At 37.6% G+C, this 17,183-nt stretch overlaps 2 protein-coding genes across 7 annotated transcripts in view; one reads left to right on the top strand and one right to left on the bottom strand.

Moving 5' to 3' along the window:
• Positions 1-7,146, top strand: part of gpat2 (glycerol-3-phosphate acyltransferase 2, mitochondrial) — a 67,956-nt gene extending 60,810 nt beyond the window's left edge. For 5 of the 6 annotated variants that reach the window (XM_028997031.1, XM_028997029.1, XM_028997025.1 and 2 more), the window contains 6 exons: positions 502-579; positions 1,415-1,534; positions 2,437-2,557; positions 2,941-3,009; positions 6,304-6,359; positions 6,622-7,146. In XM_028997031.1, coding sequence (XP_028852864.1) covers positions 502-579; positions 1,415-1,534; positions 2,437-2,557; positions 2,941-3,009; positions 6,304-6,359; positions 6,622-6,744 — 567 coding nt within the window. In that variant the 3' untranslated portion in view covers positions 6,745-7,146. Of the gene's footprint in view, positions 1-501; positions 580-1,414; positions 1,535-2,436; positions 2,558-2,940; positions 3,010-5,040; positions 5,089-6,303; positions 6,360-6,621 lie in introns of those variants that run through there. The other variant, XM_028997030.1, reaches the window with a different exon arrangement.
• A 2,236-nt stretch (positions 7,147-9,382) lies between these two features.
• Positions 9,383-17,108, bottom strand: fahd2a (fumarylacetoacetate hydrolase domain containing 2A). Its single transcript, XM_028996117.1, has 8 exons — positions 17,033-17,108; positions 14,762-14,959; positions 14,353-14,569; positions 13,572-13,631; positions 13,250-13,412; positions 11,784-11,892; positions 10,515-10,602; positions 9,383-9,627 (listed from the first exon to the last, which is right to left on the bottom strand). Coding segments are annotated over exons 1-8 (900 nt in total). The 5' UTR covers positions 17,035-17,108; the 3' UTR covers positions 9,383-9,564.
• Between the last annotated feature and the right edge of the window lie 75 nt (positions 17,109-17,183).

Here is a 17,183-nt window from a genome sequence, read left to right as displayed (position 1 = left end):
GGTGCACCATGTGCTTTACTTGCTGAAAATCACAATGACAATCACTTCACTAAAGACTACTACTAAGACTACTATACATATAAAGTCTTCAGTCTTAAAGTCATAATTATGTTTAATTATGGTTAAGTAACTTTATTTCACTAACTATTTCTTAAACCTGGGTTTACGATCAGGGTTTTGAATACTTATGCAAACACAGTTTATTATTCTTCAGATAAATATATTCAAAAAATGTAGTTGATTTGAATTAATCCATTATCTGTTGTTAAAATACGGAAAATATGTGTTTAAGTATTTTGTCCTGCTGAAGGACTAATCCCAGACATGGAGAACTTCATTGAAGTTAATGCATGAACAGGAAACGGACCATAAATCATCACCAAACTAACATTCTTCTTACACACAGCTTTGACATGGGAGTTGTGTGTTTGTGCAGTAAATGAAAGCTATTGTTGTTTGCGAACAATTAATACAATTAATGTCCCTCTGTTTTTTCATGAGCCTTGTCAGTCCACTGAGGGTTTTGCACTGGATGCTGTAGAAAGCCTGGTTCGATGTGGCATTCTCATGACTGAAGAGGTATACCATTTACCTCACACAAACACCCTTAGACAGACAGTGGCTTAGTAGCCAAGGGAGGTAACATCCCCACACTCTGCTCCTCAGGCATGGTCATGGCTGCCCACTGCTCACGATGAGCGAAAGGTTAAATGAGTGCTACACTGCATGTGTGACAATGATCACTTTCCCCTGGAGCCTACCATGTGACACCACATGCGTTTACATATCAGAACAAGGGAAAATCGAATTCACTGTATTGATGTATTTAAATTAATACAAGTAACTTTATCTTAGTCAGTTTACATAATTTGTCTTTAAAGTGCAAGACAGTTCAAGAAAAAATTTGAACTATGTGGCTTGTTTGTAAGAGAAGGAGAGCCTCTTTTTTCTAAAAAGAATATAGCAGCATGTTTAAAGTTTGCCAAGTAGAGCCATGTTTGTCACACCAGTTGTCAAGCACGGTGGTGGAGGAACGATGATTTGGGCTTTTTCTGCTGCCACAAGACCTGGGTTGCAGTTATTGAGTGTGCCATGAACTCTTGTATATACTAAAATATACTATTCAAATATGAGGTCTGACAGCTACAGTGTGGATGAAATTGGGTCATGCAAAATGACAAGGAGCCCCTGCATACCAGCAATTCTACTACACAATTACTGAAAAGTCTAGTCCAAAGGCCAGACCTTCAACTAAAACCCTAGAGGTGAAACAGGGTGCATTCTTTTTCCAATGACTGGCAAATTGGCATACAGCACTATCCTAGTACATACTTCCTTTCCTAGAAAAAGACAAAAATTCAAGTTACAATAAAGGTTCATTCATTGGTGGCCGTGTGTGTGGTGTTTTTTGTAGGTGCCTTGCCATACACCGGTGTGTGACTTCATGAAGAAACAGTGTACTACATGGTATACTACAGATGACCCCGATCACAGTGACTCAGACTGTGAAGAACAGGACACTTGTACCTACAAGGTACCAATTCACACACAACTGACTACAACCCTAATTCTAAAAACGTTGGACAATGTTTAAGACACAATAAGACATAGAAAACATTTTTAAAAAGTCACAAAAAAGTATTTCAACTGATTTTGGCATGCTTTCAATGTGCCATTGTTTCATTGAGCTTCTGCAATGTCAACATTTATTTCCATTAAGAGGTGCATGCATTTTGGCAAGATATTATAGAGATGATGGGACAGTTGGACTACTTGTGTTTCATGATATGTAAATTGGTTTCAACTGGTGAGGGTTCAGAACTCTTTTACTGTTTCTCTTTTAAATTGTGGTTTAGCATTGTTTTGCCAAAACATGCAAGTGCATTCCTGAAAAAGACATCAGTAGACATTATATCCTGCACCAAGCTTGGGAGGCAGGCTCTTTGAATGAAACTGGGTTTATATGGTTACTCAGAATCCTATTCATTTACAGCATCTGACAAAAGTGGGTACACCAGAGAGTCTGCCTTTTAAAGGCCATGGTCTTCAACGTTTGATCATCCTATTTGAGTTGCCTTACAACCTGGTTTTGATCCACCTGCCTGAAATGTTTAATCTTCCCCCCGTCCTTTAGATTTTTTTCAGGAATGTATGTGAATACAGTTCAGGGACAAAGATAATGTATTTTATGAACTGGAGCAAGTTGTTAGAAATCTCTAATAAACCATAGAACCTTAGAAACCTTAGTCTTTAATATAGTATAGTGAAATACTTTTGCTTAAGTGAAAAAAGATTGTTGATTGTAGATTAGTGAACTGTGATTAGTGAAAGAAATATAACTTTTGACTATGCATTTCACTGCTTTTCTCATGGCAGAGAATGGATTTTGTTCATTTAAATCATATGTGTTATGTGTGTGTCTTGTCCACTATCCAGCTGAGTCATCCTGTGCAGTGTCCTGAGATGTTGTTCTTCCTGTGCAGTTTGTTGAATACCCAGCTGAGGGCACTCTGCTGGGCTATAGAATGCCTACACCTCCTGCCCACCCCTCTGCTAGGTACTGGCACACACACAAATAATCCTTTGTAGTGAATAGGTTTTACAGGAGAATAAATAAGAATGCAATTTAATGCCATTCAAGAAGTGAATTGGAGGTACACGGGATTTTGTGGTATAAATGTTGTTGCAACGCCTTTTGCATAGTCAGTTTAATTGTACAATATTTCTGCTATTTCTGCTATTATACCTGTTGAACACTTTATGTTGCTGTTTCGTTATGCTTTATTTCATGTCATATTTTATACACTATTGCCTTATTGTGATGTATTTAATGTTAAATGTTAATTTGTTAAATGTTTAGTCATTGTACCTTGTACACTATATTCTATGTAAATGAACTTTAAATGGTTAACGCTACATGAAAAGGCTTTTTTCCTACAGAGTCTGAATGTCTGCTGCGACTTCACGCTTATCTGAAGAGCAGATCAAACCTGGACAAAATACACTATGGTAAGTGAGAGAATTCTTTTACAGCCTGTAACAATTAGTATTCACACTTCAAATCAAAATGTTGAAAATGATCTCTCATTGTCCCTAAACCTCTCTTTCACAACTAGAGCCTGATAAATCATTACATTGTCACCTTAAAATATCGATGGACTAAATAGAATGGTAATTCAGTGTGTTCAGGTGACTTTGTTTTATTACCACACAATGTTGCTGAACCTTGACCTGACCAACTAAAGCATATCATAACACTGCTGACACAGTCTTGTGTACAGTAGGAACTCTGTATGATAGATGCATTCTGTTATGTGCTTCCAATGCAAATTGAAGCCTTGTAGCCACCAACAAACTATTGTACCCAAGGTAAAATTTTACTCCAGTAAAAATTCTACCTTTATAATTAAAGTATGATTTGTTTTGGTGTTAATGTTTTGTAACAGAAGTCTTGCTTAATACACTCATGTCAGTTCTTGCCACAATAATCTTTGTGGCAAAACAGAATGTCAAGGAGATATCAAGAAGGAGATTAGACTCCGACTGTGGTGACCCCTGCAAATTCCTCAACATTGTGTCATGGCTGCCCACGGATCACAATGTGATGGGTTAAATGCAGAAGACACATTTTGTTGTGTGCACAGTGTGCAGTGCTGCTGTCACAATGACTTTCAATAATTTCTCAGTTGTGCATTAAAATGATAATAGCATAAAATATTAAAGGCAAACAGTTTCCATTGGGTGACACTTTACAATTAAAACAGTCTTGTAATGAATATATGTAGCATGTTCAAATAAATTGTCTTGTTTTATTGATTTAGTTATATTATATATTATTTTATATTCATAAATTATTTCCTCAGATGCAGTTACTACTGCAATAAATTATTTGACTCCTTAAAAGGAATGACAGATTTGGCATAATGTAAGTCAAAAGTAAGTTATTTGTACAAATAAAACATTCTCCATTAACATTTATGTCATTTATCAGACAGCCATAATCCAGAGTGATTTACAATCAGTAGGTAAAGGGACAGCCCCCTGGAGACACTCAGGGACACAATGGTAGTAACTGACCCTTTGACTGTGTTCTTCTGGTTTATACGCAAGTGTTATACCCATCAAGCTACTACCTACATTTCAAAGAGGGCACCTATTTACATGGGATCCAAGGCATACTGAGGGTTTTAGGCCAAAGCAGCTGTTTGCCATTATTTGCTTTATTCATAATTTTTTTATTTGACATCTAAAGGGGAAACTCTATGACAACACAGCCAAATAAACAATTATGACTGTGTTTTGACACCTTACTGTTGGAAACCGTGAAAGTGAAGTGATTGTCATTGTGATACACTGCAGCACAGCATACAGTGCGCACAACAAAATGTGTCCTCTGCTTTTAACCATCACCCTTAGTAAGCAGCCATGACAGGCACCCGAGGAGCAGTGTGTGGGGATGGTACTTTGCTCAGTGGCACCTCAGTGGATTGACCCAGCAACCTTGTGATTATGGGGCCGCTTCGTTAACCAGTAGGCCACCACTGCCCCAGCATGAGCTCTTCTGTTTGATTGAACCTCAATGAACCTTGGCCACCTATGATCCTGTAGCCAGTTTTTCTTTACTGATCAAGAGCTGTCTTTCTGGAGATGAAATGACCAGCCATCTAGTCAGCACAGTAGTTTTATTCAAATATTAATGCCTATCCACTTCCAACACATAATCTTAATGACAAAATGGTGGAAAGAAGCCAAGAGTATGAAATGATGCCATTACAGCAAAAGCTCCCTGCTTTGTAGAGACTCAAATGTTTTGACTGTTGCAAATAATTTTTCACGGGTGTGTACATTGTAATATATCACATCCACTGCCAGTTGCCATAGTAACAAGATAAGCATTCAAAATAAATGGTCAAAATATGGTCAATAAATTCAATGATCGAACATGTGACAGTGGACCAATTAAACTTTTTCGGCAAACTCACTGTAATGGTCGTGAATGTGATTTTAAGGCACTCCCCTTTTAACTCAAATACTTTATAGGCACTCTCACAAGAGCAGGGGAACGAGAGAGTTCCAAGTCAGAATGCTGTAAGTGTATGTCTTGTAATCATGTGTATGCATGTTTGGTTTGTGTGCTAAATAAATGTGACAGCCTAAGAAATGTGACCAGCCCCATGTGCGTTAGACATATTTAGCGTCCAATTGCTACCCAGTCCCGGCTTGGAAAATGCACTGCTCCGGGCAGGACAGAGCGTTACATACTGTTAAAAGCACTGTTCTAAAAAAGCATTTCAAAGTGAAGTGCCACCACTGCGGTTTGAATGTAGTTGTGGATATTACAGCATTAATTTAATTAAAATATTTCCTGTTACATCTTGCTCCGTTAATTCTATAGTCTGGAATTTACAGTAATGGCCTGTCAGTGTACAGTCGTGGCCAAAAGTTTTGAGAATGACACACATACTGGTTTTCACAAAGTGAAAGTGAAAAGTGAAGTGATTGTCATTGTGAAACACAGCACATGGTGCACACAATGAAATGTGTCCTCTGAATTTAACCCATCACCCTTGGTGAGCAGTGGGCAGCCATAAAAGGTGATTACGGGTCTGATTTCTAATTACAGGTTTGCTTCTTTACTCGCTAGACCACCACTGCCCCCTGGAAAGTTTTTTGCTTCAGTGTTTTTAGATCTTTTTGTCAGTTGTTTCTGTGGTGTATTTAAGTATATTTACAAGCTTCAAGTTGAAGTTACAAGTTTCAAGGGCTTTTATTGACAATTACATCAAGTTTATGCAAAGAGTCAATATTTGCAGTGTTGACAGTTTTTTTTCCAAGACCTCTGCAATTCGCCTGTGCGTACAGATGCACTCACACCTCCCTGCTGCCATTCCTGAGCAAGCTCTGCACTGGTGGCACCCCGATCCCACATCTGAATCTTTAGGAGACGGTCCTGGCACTTGAGGGACTTTCTTGGGCACCCTGAAGCCTTCACAACAGTCGAACCTCTCTTGATGTTTCTTTTTGATCATTCAATAAATGGTTGCTTTAGGTGTAATCTTAGTAGCAGCAATATCCTTGCCTGTAAATCCCTTTTTATACAACACAATGATTACTGAACATGTTTCCTTGCAGGTAACCATCGTTAACAGAGGAAGAACAATGATATGCAAATTGACATAATAAAATGGAAGCAAACTTTGTGAAAATCAGTATTTGTGCCACTCCAAACTTTTGGCCATGACTGATTAATGATTTTAGATTTAAAAGATTTTCATTACATTGTGTATATATTTGTGTTAACAGAGAGTGCTTCCATCGACTTGGCAAAAATGTCAATTCGTACCTTCTCCAATCTTGGGGTAAGTGATGAATTGAACTTTGGTGGAATTTAAGCTTTCGGAGTTATTGGTTGTGGCTTCCCATTTCGAATGCATGACCAGCTGGGTTTAGAAGAGGGAGGGTAGTACAGTCATGCTCATTAGTTTGTTTTCTGTTGTATGACACACAGGCTCCACTCTCTAATGTGGTTTTAAGCTCTGTTGAAACAGAACAGTAACACAATACACACCCACTAAGACATTGTAAATCAGGTGGGGTTATTGTGTGTCTTCTATAATGCAGGTTGTAACTGAGGAGAACGATGGAGATGATGTTTATCTGGACCTGAATCCTGCCTTCCTTGAAGCAGGGAACAGACACAGACTCCATCAGTTTGTCTCGCAGTACCTCTGTACCTCCTTCTGAATGATAAACTTGCATCTATCCCTCTATGTCTTATGGTTTAGGGTGAGCCCTGTAGACCATTTTTTGTTAGTTAGAGTGAAATGGATATGAGCAGTTGATGTAGTTGTTTAAGTTGTAATTGAATTTCAGTGTTATTAATTCAGTTTGCATTTAAATTAATTCAGTTTGCATTTAAAAACATCCAGGTTATGTCTTAAAATATTTTACTGATTACTGACTTTATTTTTGGTGTGAATCATTTTCATTTTTACTGATATCTCCGACACGCAAGCATTTAACTGCATGTGCTATCAATGGGGGTGTCATAAAAAATGTATATTGATATACTGAATACTGATTGTTGATCAGATTTTCTGTTTTTGATCCAGTGCTTTATTAAAATTTTATATTGGTGTTGCATTATATTGTAAACCATAATTTCATGTCAGTTGTATGATGGTTTTGGAAAAAAAATATTATAATGGACAGAGAATTATAAGAGAGCTGGATAAGCCAGATGTGCACAGAAAAAAAAAGTTAGACCAAGGAAGTGCAGACTGATATGATATGAAGGCATAATTAGACATACTGCACAGAACTGAACATATGCCCACTGCTTTCTTTAATGACTGTTTGAACATATTATTTATTTTATATGGACAGTATACCCTTTGTAATGTCCATAGTAGAGGTGTTTATTATCCTCCGCAGGCCTGTAAAGTCTTCCCAGACAAAGATTTCAAAGCAGACTGGGTTTTTAGGTTGTGCTGTTCATGCACAAAGAAATTGACAATTTTCAGGATCATTGACGTGACTGACCAAGTGGTTGACCAAGAAAATTTAGTGCTGTAAAATCTGAAATATTTGAATGTAGCAGAAGGCAGTTTGTTCACTTCTTGTCTGCCTGCAGAGTGGTACAGTAATCAGTGGTAGAGCACATGCTTTGCATGTATGAGGTCCCACACTCCCCGGCATCTCCAAGATGCGCTTTTTTGGGTGCTCACCAAGTGGCCTTCTCTCCAAGTTGCCTGCAGACACTCATTGGTATGGCAACTTGGTGAGCAGGCCACTTGGTGAGCACCCAAAAAAGCGCATCTTGGAGAAGGGGGTTCAGTCCCAGCATTGAACCTGGGACCTTATACATGCAAAGCATGCACTCTACAACTGAGCTACATACCCCACAGCAAAATACTCCAGCTAAACCCTGCATAAACTGGCAGATTACCTTCTCCTCTTCAAGTCTTAATTCTAACCTTAGAATTGTACTGTAGAACACTGAGTTTTACATTTATTTAGTGTGGTTTTAATTTAACTTAGAACAATGGATTATGTATTAAGATCAACAACGTACATTATGAGTTAGCATATGATAGGCTAAAGCATGACCTCAGATTATTAAAGAATGATTCTTAAAATAAACATACTGACAGTGCATCAATGGATTTGAAAATCGAAATTACCAGGTTCTCAGAACTCAGGGAAACTTATTGATGTAAATGATTGCTGACAAAATCATAAAACGTGAGAAAGTACAGTATCACAGTTTCTCAAATTAACTAGATTTTGTGTGGTCACCATTTTTCATCTGCCCACAAATGCTCAGTAGGGTTCGTGTCTGGAGACCCTTGGTTCCTTTAGCAAGGCAGTGGTCATCTTGGCGGCATGTTTGGGGTTGGGAAAGGGAAAATTGCTAATTGGGCACAATTTGGACACTTTCACTTCGGTGTATACTCACTTTTTGTTGCCAGCAATTTAGACATTAATGTCTATGTGTTTAGCTAGTTTGAGGGGCCAGCCAATTTACATAAGCATTTATGGCATTAATCAGAACAGTCAACCTGGATACACTCAGGAACACAAGTAAATGGGTCTTCTGGTTCATGGGTGAGTGTTAGCTCACCACTATACTTACATTGTATTAAAGTGTCTTATGGAAGCTTATGGAAGATTTTAAGGAAACATTCAATTGGCAATGCAATATTGAGTCTGAGCATGTAATTTAATATTACATTTTGCAATTGGCAATTCAATGTGCAAAGTGCTGATGTAATCCTTAGTTCAAGGTATTTTGAATAAAAAATAGAATAACAAAAAAGTATTTTGCCATGGGTTTTCTGCAGGGGAGTCCTGGAAGTGATCATATAGGCCCCCAGAGCCCTGATCTCAGTATAATCCAGTCTGTGTGGGATTGTAAGAAAGATTTGAGGAAGCCTGCAGACACAGAAGCTCTGTGGTCAGTTCTATCAAAAACTGGGTGCAAGTTTACCTAGAAGAAATTATGCTATTATTTAATTCTGTTAATTCATGGCATTTTTCATACCAGCCTATAACATTTGCACAATACTTTATATTGTAATCTAAATATCTTTTGAATAACAATAATATTCGTGTGCCTTTTTTTCAGCATATTAAACAGTGAACTTCTCTTAATGTTTCAAAATAAGCAAAATATTTAAGGCATAGTTTTTCCACATGCACATGTCCCTTGCCCTTTTAATTAAGGCTCATAAAGCTGACAGTTCTGATAATGATGCAGTGAGGGAGAAGCGGAAGCAGCAGTCAAAGTGGACATTGACATATCTCAGGGTTGGTTTGTATCTTTTTTTATAGCAGCAAGTATAATTATAAAACAACAAGAATGTGCAAATTACAAATCAAATTGCTCAAAATGTGTTTATTAATAGTGTGAGGGACAAATGCAATACATACAACTGCATGTGTAATTACATATTCATATAAATGAAAACTTAAACACAAGTTCTACTGTAAGCAGTTCTACTGTTTGATCAAATGAAATTTAAGAAAAATTAAGTTCTTAATTAAAGTGTAGTGTTGTTCATTTCAGACCACAGTGTTACGAATAGAGCCAATCTCATCTATTTGGCACTCCACAATATCCCCTCTCTGCAAGAAAGAAATGTCAGAATTTTAGGTAGAATTACATAAAATAATTGATACCTGCCGCCTGAGAGAGTTTAATTGTTAGATTATCTATATAATTGTTATTTGACAGAAGCTTTGGTTATTTAAATTGAAAAAGTTTATTGTCAAATTTAAATTCATAAACTTTAACTATGTAGCGTTTTAAGGTTTATATGAGCTTAGGATTGATGAGGGAAAACTCACAGGGCTCTGTTTTGGTGCAAACATGTTCTTGTTGCATGAAAAAGCAAATGAATGAACTTTTGTTTTTATTATCAAATAATTATTTCCCCTACTGTAGTGGCAGTCCCAGAAATCTTACTGTTGCTAAAATTGCTATGGTGATTCATAACCTTCACAGTGGCAAGGCTGTAAGGGCAGATGAGATTCATCCAGAGTTGTTGAAGGCACTATATAATAGGAGTTAACATGACTCTTCAGTGTTCAGTGGAAGGTGAGTTAACTTGCCTGGATTGCCAAACTGAGATGGTGGTCCCCACATTTATAAAAGGGGACCAAAGAGTATGCTTTAACTATACCCCTCAGCTTCCCTGTTAAGGCCTTCACAAAAGTGTATTCTCACTTGTGTGAGGGTGCATGGGAGTATCATAAACTTGGAGGAGGCATTTGACTGAGGTGCTAAGTACATGCAAGAGAAGCATAACTGCCTACTGTCCTCACAGCCATAAAATATTTTTAGAACATATTTTAATATAGAATTCTAAACATATTCATAAAAAAAACTACTAAAATGTACTAAACATACTACTACCACCTAAGTATGAATGGGCATTAGATGTGTCAAGTCAGTATTTCACTACAATAATTTCGATTAATTTGTATCATCCACTACAAATATCAGATCTCACCTGGAGGAACACAGGGGGCTTCCGAAACACACCCACACCTGGAGGTGTTCCAGTGAGAAACACATCCCCTGGGTTCAAAGTGACAAACCTAGAAGCCAGCAGAAAAAGAAAAACGATTAAACGTAAATTGAAATAACTGGTTTCATATGATTTTGTTACAGAATTATTTCACGTCTGTAGGTTCATGCTTCATTATGTTGCTAAAAAAATTGTGCCCATCTTAACAAAATAGTTTTTTTTTTTTAATAAGCAATTAATATTTAATTTATAGAAGATTAAGCACAAATGTTCAAATGGCAATTCATGTGGCAATTGGCAATGCAATATTCAATCAGAGCATGCAGTTTTCGATTCAACATTCAATCTGAGCATGTAATTTGATATTCAATGTGCAAAGTGCTGATGAAATTGTTAGTTCATTTGAAAGTATTTTGAAAAAAGGAAAAAAAAAGGATAACATTTCACCGAATTGCATTGCGTTTTGCCATGGGTTTTCTGCACATGTATTCAAAAGGCAGTGCATTTTGCAAACGGCAATTCAATGTCCAAAGTGCTGATGGAATACTTAATTAATTAAATTCCAATGAACCAGCAGTAGCTCCTGGGATGGCCAACATTTTTATGCTGCTCCTCTTCAGTGTTTGTGCGTCCACCCCCACGATACTGCCTATTTCCTTTATCCAATACCAAGTAAAATTCAGGTTTGTATTGGTGATACTGATCCTATACTGATACTTTTTACAAAAAAAAACAAAATGTGTTTGGAAATTCTAAATAAAAAGGGGGGCTTCAGGCTCTGGCAACAGTAAATGAACAGGTTGTCCAATCTTTGTTCCACTGTGAAAATAACTGATGGACATGCAATGTGCAAAAATGAATTGCCATTTGAATAAATGTGCAGAAAACCTATGGCAAAACGCAATGCAATTCAGTGAAATGTTATTCTGTTTTTTTATTCAAACTACTGTACTTTGAAATGACTTGTACTTACTCATACTAAGGATTACATCAGCATTTTGCACATTGAATTTCCAATTGCAAAATGTATTATCAAATTACATGCTCAGATTGAATTTCTATTTGAATATTTGTGCTAAAACCTTCCATATTAATTAAAATGATGAATGTGTTCTGTAATATTCAAATTTGTGGAAAATTAATATAAAGTTTCTGTTAACATGATATCAGAAACAAAAACAATCTCAAAAGAAACCATGACCCCTGAATTTACATGAAGGCCTGATGATAGAGTGCCAGTAATGCACTCACTGAGACACCCAGGCCACCACTTTCTCGGTCTTGAAGATCATTTGGTCAGTGTTGCTTTCCTGGACCACTGCTCCATTCACTAAACAGCGAATGCCCAGCTTATGCACGTCTGCAGAGAAATTTCCGAAACATCAAAACAAATGCAGATATGTATCTTAAATAATACTTTTTAACGTGTAATGCCTTTCCATTTCATGTAATTTTTAAGCATTTTATGAACATTACCATACACACTGATCAAACATATCACATAATACAAGCATCTATTCACTTGTTATTGTTGAAAGGACATTTCACAGCATTTCACAATAAATGTATATCACAAAGGATGTAATTACAATATTTCAACTCCTACTAAGCTTTTCAATTTAGAATAAAACTGGTTGTATGTGTTTAATACAATGTACCTAAAGCAATGCAAGTGACTTGTTATATACTTGTTCTATACAGTAAAGGAGCTACTGTAGCTCAAATAGTGGAAATGCTGGTTCCGATACAAAGAACACACAATGCTAAACAAGTTGTTGAGAATGCAGAACAGTGTACCCATGCTGACCTGTGACTATGGTAATTGAAGAAGGTGGTCTGGTGTAATCGGTCATTTAATGCAACAGGGATAACACCATAGTCAGCTTTGGGCAGTGTTCTGCTGGGACAGCTTGGGTCTTGCCATTCATGTGGATATTGTTTTGATATGTACAAACCTAGCTGATCAAGTTCACCCCCTTATGGGAAGAGTATTTTCTAATGGTAGTGCCTGCTTTCAGTGTGATAAAATGATTCAAGAATGGTTTTAAAAACATAGGTAGGGCATGCAGGTTTGATACACATGACAGTCACCACCTCGCAAATGACATGACATGACATGACATAGCATGCCTTAAAAAAAAGGGGGTCTCAAAATGAGGCGGTTCTATATTTCACAATGTTGTTTTGTCCCAGTTCTGTAGTTGGAACTAGAGTTTAAGAACATGATTTAGTCTGGATAAAAACTTAATTGTTTGCCAAACTAAGGATAGGGGGTGTGGTGGCCTAGCGGGTAATTTGGTGCCTTCCCCTCATCATTTTGACACACAAGCAGCTGAACAAATGAATGAAAATTGAAGGTAGTCTAACAATGCAGCTGCTGCTGCTGAAGGGCCTTTTCATGCAAAACAAAAAAGTGAAGAGGTTTAGACTCTAAACATAGCTTAGTCCTGAACCTGCGGCCATAGAATTATAGTATGGTGCTATGGGATCTTGCAGAGTCCGAGTGAAGCTCAGAAAAGCTGGCCATTAACTAGACAAAAAAAATCCCTAACACTTCTAAATAGTGGTCACACAATAATATTGTTATTTTTGCTATTCTTATTTTAAAAGGCTATTAATTATGGAGTATTCTGTATTTTCAAGATACTTGATACTGGTATGCTTCCTTTAACAGTGTCAAGTATTGTACAATGACAATGTTATCTCTCATTTCAAACCTTTCAGCATCCCAGGTGATACAAGAGCAGGTCCTAATGGGCAGAATGTGTCAAATGTTTTTCCCAGGAGCCACTGCTTCCCATTCCGTTGCATCTGCCAGTCCCGTGCACTGACATCATTGGCTACAGTGAAGCCTACTATATGAGAGAGTGCATCTTCTTCCTGAACAGAGAACACGGATCTTGTTGCACAGCAATATAGTCTACTATATATAGTATAGTATATAGTCTATCACCAAACAGGATGTAAGCTTTGGGAATATAATCAATGTAAAAGTTGTTACATGTGAACACAGGCCAAAGTGTGGGTACAGGGTTTTACTTTTATGTGCTTCCCTCTGCGACCAATCACAAATGCCATCTCCACCTCCCAGTCCACTTCCTGAAAGCATATAGAAAGCAATTTCTAAGAACAAAGACCTAAATAGAGCTGTCTTTTTCTTTCAGAACTTGCTAGTGCTGGACAGTAACAATTTTTTCATTTAACTCAACTACAAGTTTTACTGAACTACATAATGTCTAGATTTTACCTTACATTCGGTATAATTCCAATAGACATCAGAATCAAAATACACTACCAGTCAAAATTTTGGACAAACTTAATGGTATGCATTTATGGGTCTTGGATTTTTAACATATATAGAACTAAGAGACAGCACTATGAAATAACAAGCATGAGGTTATGTAAAAAAGAAAATGAAGATTTGTGTTTTTTAGAGCTTTTACTGTGATTGCACATTTTACATTTTTTTTTGTGTTTTCTCTCCAAATACTTGAGTGGAAGTTTTAATGGGGTGACTTCTAGATTCGTGTTTTACTTTGGGTATGTCTACTTGAAGTACATGGTCTGTGGTCCAACTTTGTATAACCTGCTTGAAAATGCAATAAAATATCCTTGGTTTAAGGATTCACAGAAATGGTCTGTTTCACTATACTCTATCCCCCTTGTGTTTACTGCATTCCCATTGCATAATCCTTTCAGATACATTTAAGACAAGATATTAGCTACTGTTTGTATATGTATACTTGAATAAGATCAACAGATACACTGGTAGTGTATTTTGATAAGTTCAAGTTAAACCCTAAGCTGAAAGTGAACTCACATTACTATTTACAGGTAAAGTGATCTCATCATAAGGGCCAGTGATAGAGCTGGGGAACTTGCTGAAGATGACTGGCTCTTCAGGGATTGGGGCATTCTGTTCCAAGCAGTGGTCTCTGTAGTTCATGCCGACACAAACCACCTTCTCAGGGCTGGTTACTGGAGCCAACAACTTCAAATCTGACCAAGCCACCATGCAACGACCACTGGAAAGAGCCCTGGCAGAAGCCAGAGAATTGTACAACACTGAGATGTGTGCTGTTGATTACCTCTATTTATTACTTACTTTTTAATCTTATCTCTCTGTAATCACAGTATAAGAAAAGCCTAGCACCTTGTAATAGCTTTTTGCATTATTATTTAACGGATAATACAAGTGTGTGTGTGTGTGTGTGTATGTATGTGTATACCTCTGTGCACACTCAATGCCTCTTTCTCCCATCTCAAGAAACTCTTTCATAGTGGAAGGCATTGATATATCAAATGCTTTCAGGTCAATTACCCCCTGACCTTCTGCATGCTCCACTCCAATCCGCACCCCAGAGGCATCACCATGGCGACAGAACTGCACCAGTCTCATAGTGACACTACAGATTTGTTTCCTGTTCCTGCCAAACACAAAGAGGCTTTTCAGACACTGATCTCATAAATAGCCACAAAGTACAGATCAGCCATAATACAGGGAGTGCAGAATTATTAGGCAAATGAGTATTTTGTCCACATCATCCTCTTCATGCATGTTGTCTTACTCCAAGCTGTATAGGCTCGAAAGCCTACTACCAATTAAGCATATTAGGTGATGTGCATCTCTGTAATGAGAAGGGGTGTGGTCTAATGACATCAACACTCTATATCAGGTGTGCATAATTATTAGGCAACTTCCTTTCCTTTGGCAAGATGGGTCAAAAGAAGGACTTGACAGGCTCAGAAAAGTAAAAAATAGTGAGATATCTTGCAGAGGGATGCAGCACTCTTAAAATTGCAAAGCTTCTAAAGCGTGATCATCGAACAATCAAGCGTTTCATTCAAAATAGTCAACAGGGTCGCAAGAAGCGTGTGGAAAAACCAAGGCGCAAAATAGCTGCCCATGAACTGAGAAAAGTCAAGCGTGCAGCTGCCAAGATGCCACTTGGCACCAGTTTGGCCATATTTCAGAGCTGCAACAACACCGGAGTGCCCAAAAGCACAAGGTGTGCAATACTCAGAGACATGGCCATGGTAAGAAAGGCTGAAAGACGACCACCACTGAACAAGACACACAAGCTGAAAAGTCAAGACTGGGCCAAGAAATATCTCAAGACTGATTTTTCTAAGGTTTTATGGACTGATTAAATGAGTGAGTCTTGATGGGCCAGATGGATGGGCCCGTGGCTGGATTGGTAAAGGGCAGAGAGCTCCAGTCCGACTCAGACGCCAGCAAGGTGGAGGTGGAGTACTGGTTTGGGCTGGTATCATCAAAGATGAGCTTGTGGGGCTTTTTTGGGTTGAGGATTGAGTCAAGCTCAACTCTCAGTCCTACTGCCAGTTTCTGGAAGACACCTTCAAGCAGTGGTACAGGAAGAAGTCTGCATCCTTCAAGAAAAACATGATTTTCACGCAGGACAATGCTCCATCACACACATCCAAGAACTCCACAGCGTGGCTGGCAAGAAAGGGTATAAAAGAAGGAAAAACTAATGACATGGCCTCCTTGTTCACCTGATCTGAACCCCATTGAGAACCTGTGGTCCATCAAATGTGAGATTTACAAGGAGGGAAAACAGTACACCTCTCTGAACAGTGTCTGGGAGGCTGTGGTTGCTGCTGCACGCAATGTTGATGGTGAACAGATCAAAACACTGACAGTATCCATGGATGGCAGGCTTTTGAGTGTCCTTGCAAAGAAAGGTAGCTATATTGGTCGCTGATGTTTTGTTTTTGAATGTCAGAAATGTATATTTGTGAATGTGGAGATGTTATATTGGTTTCACTGGTAAAAATAAATAATTGAAATGGGTATATATTTGTTTTTTGTTAAGTTGCCTAATAATTATGCACAGTAATAGTCACCTTCACACACAGATATCCCCCTAACATAGCTCAAAATAAAAACAAACTAAAAACTACTTCCAAAAACATTCAGCTTTGATATTAAGGAGTTTTTTTGGGGTTCATTGAGAACATTGTTCAATAATAAAATTATTCCTCAAAAATACAACTTGCCTAATAATTCTGCACTCCCTGTATAAAGATTATAGTCTATTGTTTTAGACTGCACCTTATACTGCATTAACTTGATGCTCATTTCAGCAACATGGTGAGCATGGTAAATTGTTCACTTCCTGCTTAATACATCCCACTCACTGCCAGCTGCCATGGTCAACATGTTCTGGCTGATCGACAGACTTATCTTTTTAATGCGAATCGGTTATAAATTGACATATATCGACCAGTTAAAATCCTCAGAAATAATGTAACATTTATGTATTCAGTTTATAAAACCTTTCTGTACGAATAACTGTGTTGCGTGTCACATTCGGAAAAATTAAATGCTCTTTCTGATTTTATATTTTGAAGAATAAAGGCAATGTGTTCAAGGCAAAATCATACATAAGTGACATTTATTAATCTACAACGTTAATAGCAATTGTCCAAAAAACAATGAACTATACTTGAAAACTTGTAAAAATAAGTAAACTTACATTCACCAGGAAGACGACAGGACTCCTGATATTTCCGGCCACGTGGTTTGTACTTAACGCACACAATACGTGTGTGGTCATTTATAAATGGTCATTTATATATTTGTAATTTCTTTTACATCTACAGTTTGCCTTAGCAACACCTTGAAGT

The sequence above is a fragment of the Denticeps clupeoides genome, chromosome 11 (genome assembly GCF_900700375.1).
Source record: "Denticeps clupeoides chromosome 11, fDenClu1.1, whole genome shotgun sequence".
Lineage (NCBI taxonomy): Eukaryota > Metazoa > Chordata > Actinopteri > Clupeiformes > Denticipitidae > Denticeps > Denticeps clupeoides.
Note: the sequence above shows the minus strand (reverse complement) of the source record. Positions and strands in the feature narration are given on the sequence as shown.

Excerpts from the sequence above, each read along its gene's own strand:
- fahd2a (XM_028996117.1), bottom strand. Across the intron at positions 10,603-11,783 it reads GTGGTGGCCTGGGTGTCTCA|GTTTGTCACTTTGAACCCAG; the intron begins GTGAGTGCATTA and ends GCTGGCTTCTAG. Across the intron at positions 9,628-10,514 it reads AGCCCCCTGTGTTCCTCCAG|AGAGGGGATATTGTGGAGTG; the intron begins GTGAGATCTGAT and ends TCTTTCTTGCAG.